Source organism: Pteropus vampyrus, unplaced genomic scaffold (genome assembly GCF_000151845.1).
Source record: "Pteropus vampyrus isolate Shadow unplaced genomic scaffold, Pvam_2.0 Scaffold1, whole genome shotgun sequence".
NCBI classification, from domain to species: domain Eukaryota; kingdom Metazoa; phylum Chordata; class Mammalia; order Chiroptera; family Pteropodidae; genus Pteropus; species Pteropus vampyrus.
The window spans coordinates 11,474,160-11,481,758 of record NW_011888782.1 but is presented as its reverse complement, the minus strand read 5'-3'; the positions used below and the strand labels follow the sequence as shown (position 1 = coordinate 11,481,758).

Below are 7,599 nucleotides of genomic sequence, written 5' to 3'. Positions count from 1 at the left end.
TTGCAGCTTGCATAGACGCAATACCCAGAAGGCAGCCCGTATCCTGGAATTCCAATTTTGATCTTGAATTCATTTGCTCATCCATCCTTCCATTCATTCACAAATATCCACAGAATGTCTCTTTTGTGCCTGGAACTCTGCCACAGTGACCAACCCCAACATGGTTCCTGCCCTCACTGAGCCAACGGTTCAGTGTAGAAGACACTAGTAAATACATTTCTAATTATAGTACAAGATGTTTTAAGTGCAACGTGAGAGACCAATGAGGAGGGAGGAAGAATCGAGGGGCTGGTCAGGAAAAACGTTTCTGAGGAGGTGGCATTTAAGCCGAGATGAGGAGTTGGCCAGGAAGGAAGAGGTAGGTCGTGGGTGGGGATTGAACGTAGGATAGTCTAGATAAAGGGACCTCTGGGGAATCCCTATGGGCCTCTGGCTTCCAGTTGGGCCTTGGCTGCCTCATCTGCAAATGTGGATGATAACAGAATCCCCTGGAGGGTACAGCGAGGCTTACCAATAATAACATGCAAGATAATCGAGGCCTAGGATGTTCCAAACACTGTCACGCCCTCTATGCACACTCATTTCATTCTTTTCAGACCCTGAAAAGAAGCTTCTGTCATAACCTTCATTTTCAGTATGAGGCAACTGAAGCTCAGAGAGAGAAAGTAGTTTTCCCAAGGTCACACAGCTAGTAAGCCAGATTTTGAACCGAGGCAAGCTGGCTTCTGAGACCACACTGGTAATGACTACCAACACCCAGGGTGAGCCAAAGGGAAGCTGGATTGATGTGGAGCCATGCAGGGCAGGAAGGGGTTGGCGAGATGAGCGAGGTAAAGGTGGGGCTGGTCGAAGGGCTGGTCGAAGGGCTGGTCGAAGGGCTGGACTGCAAATTCCGGGAGGACAAAGCCTCATCTTTCCTCTGCCATCACATCGCCAGTGTCTGGCACATAGTAAGTGCTCATTAAATATGCATGGGATTTCTTCCTTCAACCTACAATTATTCATGCTGTATGACAAGACAGACAGAATGAACATCTGAAACAAAAGTCAGACCATGGCGCTCACCCCTGGTCAAAACCCAGTGACTCCTTACGACACAGAGAATGAAAATCCACGTGCACACTCAGGCCCCATTTCCTCTCGGATCCAGGTCCTCGGCTCCCCTCACGCGTTCCCCTCCAGGCACACTCACTTCCTCACTGCTCCTCTCCCACCACCTCCACCCCAGGCCTCCCCTGCCCCAGGGCCTTTGAGCTCCACACTCTCCAGGTCCCCCTTCTACTTGTACATCTCTCAGATCTGTATCTTTTACTAGTTCTGGCTCTTTCTGTGCCTTCATTCAGGTCCCTTCCAAGGTCACCTGCTTCCCTAACCACACTACAAAACCCAACTCCTGCCCACCTCAGTCACGCTCCGTCTGTTGATCTTGCTTCTATTTTCCTTTGTAGCACTTAAGACATCGCCTATTTATTTGCTTGCTTATTATCCGTCTCCCCCAGGAGAAGGTCAGCTCCACGAGGGCTGAGATTTTTGTCTCTTTTGTTCACTGCTCTGTCATCAGAGCCTAGAATGGTGCCTGGAACACAGTAGGTCCTCAGAATTTGCAGAAGGAAGAGAGGGAAGGAGAATGGGAAGGAGAGGAGAGAAACCAGAGCGTCAGATAGCCTTAAGCATTGTTTTCTCTGATTTTTAAGTTAAGAGAGACTTGATCCTAACTATCTGCAGAGAAGAGGCAGCTGAGAGGGAGATGCAGAAGAAACGGGGTAGAGGAAAGGGAAAGGAGAGTAGGCCAGGAGGAAAACGTGAGGACAGAACTCAGGTGAGGGAACCACTCTTGGAGGCTTCCTTTCTTGTCCCAAACACAAAGCTAGAATGCCTAACTCTTGGGTGAGAAAAGAAATGCAAAAATCTACAAGCAATCGTTTTGAAGAGCTGGCCCATTTTACCAGCACCTTTTGGCTACTTGGCCCCTGTGGAAAATCATGAAACTCACTGCTGGGCCTCAGCACCCTTTTTCCTCAGCCTCGAGAGGGAAGCCTGGCTTTGGGCTCCACACCAGCAGAGTGTGAGATGGAAACCCTTCTGGAGGGTGGTGTGGCTGGGAGTAAGGGCAGGACTGGCTCAAGGCTATCCTGTCCCTTAGACCTGTTTTCTGAGGGGCTCTCACCTCTTCACGATAAATCAACTCCCTCCCCTCCCGGCCCCTCCACTAGGGACCTCAGCAGCCCAACACAGTGCCAGCCCTGAAGGCAGGCGGCCATCAGGGACAAACCACACATACACAATGCACTGGAGGTCATGAATGGGTGGCGCCAGGTCAAGGCTGGTGACCCTTGGCACAACCTTGACTTTCCCTGCTAGGGGCTGAGAGTAACCTCAGCCCATGTCTGTCTGTTGTCCTGGTCTCTCTGTCTCACCCTATCCATACATCGACGGCTTAGATGAGAAGATTCTTCCGAACAGCTCAGCCAGTTGATATCCTTGTCTAAGAGATGCTCTTTGAAGTTGTGCATTTTCAGGATCTTGTGATTCACGGCCTTCTCTAAAAATTCTCGTAAATGAGCTCTTGTCTGGGGCCAAATATGTATTCCTCTGCTTCATCTCATATGACTGAAGGCTTCTGCCCTTCCCTTGCAATGGCTTTTTCCTCCTCTGCCTATTGTATCCCAATCTCCACCCCAACCCCTCACCCTCATGAGGTGGGAAGGAATAGTTGAAAGTTTCCTGACTCCTGCCACAGAGGCCGAAATTACCGCCCTGGGCTCACGCCAGCTCTGTCCCTGCTTTCCATGTCACCGACTGGGCACCTCCTGCATGCCCCCTGCTTATATCCATGGATTGTATTTAAGCCCATTTAAGGAATTACCTTAGTTGATGCCTTTTTGATTTGTATTCCTATTTTACAGACCAGTAAACTGGGGCTTGGAGAGGTTAAAGAACTTGACCAAGGTCACGGAAATGAGTCCCTGTCGTCCCTGTCTCCACTGAGGAGCTAAGGGCCAACTCTTAGATCCACACGCAAACCCGGGAGCTCCATGTAGTACGGTGTAAATGTGAGATGTGGGAAGATGGCTGCTGGAGGTTGGAGGGGCCTTTGCGGGGGGCGGGGGGGGTGGCATATAAGCACGCTGATGGTTAGCAGGTGGTGTTGTGCAAATCAGAAGCTTCCCTAGGGGATCTCAAAGCATCCCACTCATTCCATCTTTTCCAAAGGACTGGAGTTGAGGGAAAAAGAAATGAGCAGCTAGACAAAAGGAGAGCTAAGAAGCAAGCGGAGGGCCAAAACTGGAGCCTGAGCTTTGGGAAGGCTTCAATATCCTCTGGGTGGCCATGCACCAGCGAGGGAGTCAGAATTCACAGCCTGTCTTGGTGCAGACACTGGCTTGCTGTGTGTCACTTCACAGATCACTTGGCTACTCTGGGCCTCTGGGGGTCCCTCTAATCATCTGGCAATAACTCCAGTCTCCACTAATGTCTTGGGGTGTACTGAGGCTTGGGGGAAATTCTACTGAGTGCTACACTTGAAACACTCATGAGCAAAGCATTAAAAAGTTCCTTATTCTACTAGCTCATTATCAACGTCATTATTGATTTGCTCCAGATGCCTTATTAATCCCTGGCGGTCTGGCTGGTTCTCTCCCTGTGGCCCATGCCTCTCACACCATAAACCTCCCACCCTGTTTATGCTTCCAATCCGTTTATGTCTGCACTTCCTCACATAGCTTCGGAGTCCAAGGATTTGGGCCTTGCGTTTGGCTCTAGCACACCCCTGATTTAGGAGACCGGCCTAACCTCCAGCTTCTTATCTGTAAAATGGGCCAAATCTCCATCCCCAGGTCACCAAGTTGGGTGAGGTACAAATGAGCTGAGGTCTGCAAACTCTACGGGGTGTGGGTACGTGATAGATGAATGCTGTTTTCATGTTTTCCTTTTTTTTCTGAATGTTCCTAGGTTCATCCCAGACCCACTGATTTTATGAGAAGAAAAAAAAAATACCATATATAGTCTCAGGATCCCTGGCACCTGTAAGTTATTGAGTAATCATTACCACTCCTTCTAAGATCCAACTCCCAAGTTGCCCAGGGTCCTCTCTCCTGAGCAGGATTGTGTGTGTGTGTGTGTGTGTTTATGTATGTTTAATTGTAGTGTGTATTTGCTTTGCAGAACTGTTTATACTCAAAGCTATGAAAGATGAATTTAAAAAAATCTATGCTTTTAAAGCATCTCAAAAACTGAAGCCCCCACCAGGGAAAGAGAGGGTGGGTATCTAGCCAGCAGAGACCTGCAAAGGACAAGGTGTGACAGCGTCCTTACCCGTTCTAGGACCCTAGAAGCAACAGTGTGAGAATAGCAGGCAGTGGAGAGGCAACAGGAATCCCCTTTGCACATTTGGGGAAACTGAGGCCCACAGAAGAAAAGGATTTTCCCAAGGCCACCGATGGGAGGTGGTGTGAGATCAGAAGGTAGGAGAAGGCTGCTATGTGCCACCTCCAGGAGGTTTAGCTGGGAGACCTTTCAAAGAACTACAGGTCTGTCCCACAGAAGGGGCTACGGGTGAGCAAGCTGTCACTGAAGGCCTGTGACCAAGACTGGCTGGGCCCTTTCCCAAGCTCATGTAGAGGGCGTTCCCACACCGGGTAGAGAGGGTAGGAAGGTTCCAACCAATCTAGGGGATCTCTGAGTCTTTGGCAATTGAACTGAGATGCAGGCAGCAAGGATGGTACTCGGTGCGCAAAGGAGGCGGCAGGAAGAGAGGCTGGGCAAACCGAAGCCTCTGGAGGTCTTCAAAGCATCTCAATCCCTTCTTTCCCCTGCCCCGACCCCCAACTGGCAGTTCGGAAGGGCACATACCAGGATGTCCAGGCAGGCGGCCTTCAGCAGGGTGATTTGGTCTGCGATGGTCAAGCTGGTGAAGCCTGGCAGACGCTTAGCAAACTCCACAATCTTAATAATGCACTTGGTGGCCAGTTCACTGAATTTGTCCCAGAGGCCCAGGTCCAGTCGGACTCGATGGTCAGCACTGGAATTCTAAGAAGGAGAAAAAATACCATTAAGGTTAATTTCTGGGAATCCCAACAGAAGGCAGAGAACTCAACATGCTTCTGATTTATGTCCTGGCTCTTCAGTCTTAATCAGGGAGCTTCCTAGTGGCATGGCTGAGTTTTCAGCTCGCATTTATCTTTTAAAAAATGCTCAAAATCTTATCCCTGTACCACTAGATAATCAAGTAACAGATGAGGGGAATTTGGGTAATTATTCCAGCTAATAAGTGAAGAAGGAATAATGGGATGAGGAGTCACATGTTATAACCTTGATGGATTAATGGCTGTAGGCATTGACCATCAGCAGTAGCTAACATCTTAAAAAGAGGCAGCCTGTCATTCGGTGTCCTGATGGAAACACATACTACCAACCACGAAACTGCCAAATCTGAATCAGAGCGAGCCTCTAGTTCTAACTACACAAAAACGGAAGAAACAGAGGAACGTGCTAAACCACACCGTGGGGGATGTGACAGTCAACACCCAGGATGTCAGAGACCCCATAAAACCAACAAACTGGTTTCTTCAACAAATACATTGCAAAGGGAATACAGAGAAATGGGTAGAGAAACTTACAGATTAAAAGCAACTCTACCCACTTGCTCATTAACTTACAAATGACGCAGTTGTGACATGACTAGGCAATGGCGGGTTAATCAGTGGTGACAATGAAGGATGCACTGACACACTCTGCAATACGGATGAACTGTACAAGTATCGAGCCAGGTGAGAGAAGACAGGCACAGAAGCCCACACACAGAATGAGTCCATTCAGATGACATTCTGGAAATGGCAAAACTACAGTGACGGAGAACAGAGCAGTGGTTCCCAGGGCTTGGGGTGGGGGATGGTTTAGCACGAAGGTGCACAAGGGGGCTTTGTGGAGTGATAGAAATATCCTACGTCTTGACTTGGGTGGTGGTTACAGGACTGCACACTTTTGTCAAACTTATAAAACTATACCGTTAAATAAATAAATGTTACATCATGTAAATTATACCCCGTAGACTTGACTTAGGAAAAAAATATTTTTAGGACACTTATGAACCAGTTACAAGCTGCAGACCATCTGAATTCGAACTCAAATAAAAAAAGAAATTGTGACCTTTATGATTAAATTGGAGATCTGAGATACTAAGGTGTTTGAGATGTTTATTTTCGGAAGAGTAACGACAGCATTGCTGTTATGCTTCTGTTTGCAGAAATGTCTACATTAAAACACGTATTAAAATATTTACAGAAAAAATAAGATCTTTGTGATTTACTTCTAAATAATAAATAATGGGCAGAGTGTGTATGAGAATGGATAGATGAGGAAACGGAGTTGGCTGTGGAGTGATCATGGGTGTTCATTATTCTCTCTACTTTCATGTCTACAATTTTTCATAACAGAAATAAAAGATAAGCCTCAACCGATCTTTCCTCATTTAATCAGCAAAAAAGATGTTCACAGCCCAGACAGGAAATAGAACACTACTATGAACTTGCCAGAAATTACTGAAGGCCTCAACTTTTGGCTAGAACCTCACTTCGACATACCTGGGAAAGTGTTTTTGTTTTTCTTTTCTTTTCTTCTTTCCATAATCTCCAGTGCAGGATCACTGATGTGAATGCAACTGAATGGCCATCTTGGATCTCTGCCTTCTGCCATCCCTCTTCTGCCTCTAGAGTCATTTGGGGGACTACTCCTCCCTCCTTCTCAGCCCTTGGGGTTCGTGTGGGGCTGTTGAACCCTCTCAAATGTAGGGAGGGTGCTTGACTCTAGTTTGGCTAATCAGAGCCTTTGCTTTTCCTGGCCACAGTGATTGGTTCAGAAAAGAACAGGTGATCCAGAACTGGCCAATGAGGCTTAATTCTGATACTCTGGTTGGAACAATTAGGGAAGTGAAGCTCTCTGTCAGTGAGGGGCCACCAGGTGGAGAAGGCCTTCCTAACAATGAAGCCAATTTAGAGGACAGCCGAGATGAATGATGGAAAGAGAGAAGAAGGTTGGCCGGGTCCTGAAGATATTGAGCTGCTGGATCCAGCCATGCCTGATTCACACCAGAATTTTTTTTTTGGATCTAAGTTGATTTAACTTCGGTTTCTATCGCTTGCTGCAGGATGAATTCTGACTAATGTGCAGTTATAGCTTAAGACAGTTTAGGTCTGAAAGTTTCACATTCTCTGTACCTCCCAGCCCCAAAACTGTCAAGACAGAGAAGAAGTTCCCACTGTCACCATCCTAGTCTGAACTACCACCACCTCCTGCCTGGATTATTGCAACAGCCTCCTCACTGGTCTTCTGCATCCCACTCTGGCCTCCTTACAGTCTGTTCTTACCAAAGGACTGAAAGGAACCCTTTTAAAACACAAGCCAGACCAAGTTACTCTGCTGCTCAAAATCTCCAATGATTTCTCATCTCGGACTAAAAGTCAAAGTTCTTTCAATGGCCAGCATGGTTCTCCCAGATCTGATCCCTGCTCTGTGACCTTGTCTCCTCTCACCTTCCCCCAGTTCGCCCCCTCCCCACCCAGTGACAAGGTCTCTTAATTCTCTTTGAACAAGTGGGGCACG

At 47.6% G+C, this 7,599-nt stretch overlaps 1 protein-coding gene across 2 annotated transcripts in view; it reads right to left on the bottom strand.

Moving 5' to 3' along the window:
• RARB (retinoic acid receptor beta) overlaps positions 1-7,599 on the bottom strand; it is a 166,374-nt gene that overhangs the window by 11,673 nt on the left and 147,102 nt on the right. For both annotated transcript variants that reach the window (XM_011358287.2, XM_011358352.2), the window contains exon 5: positions 4,852-5,028. In XM_011358287.2, coding sequence (XP_011356589.1) covers positions 4,852-5,028 — 177 coding nt within the window. The remainder of the gene's footprint in view (positions 1-4,851; positions 5,029-7,599) is intronic.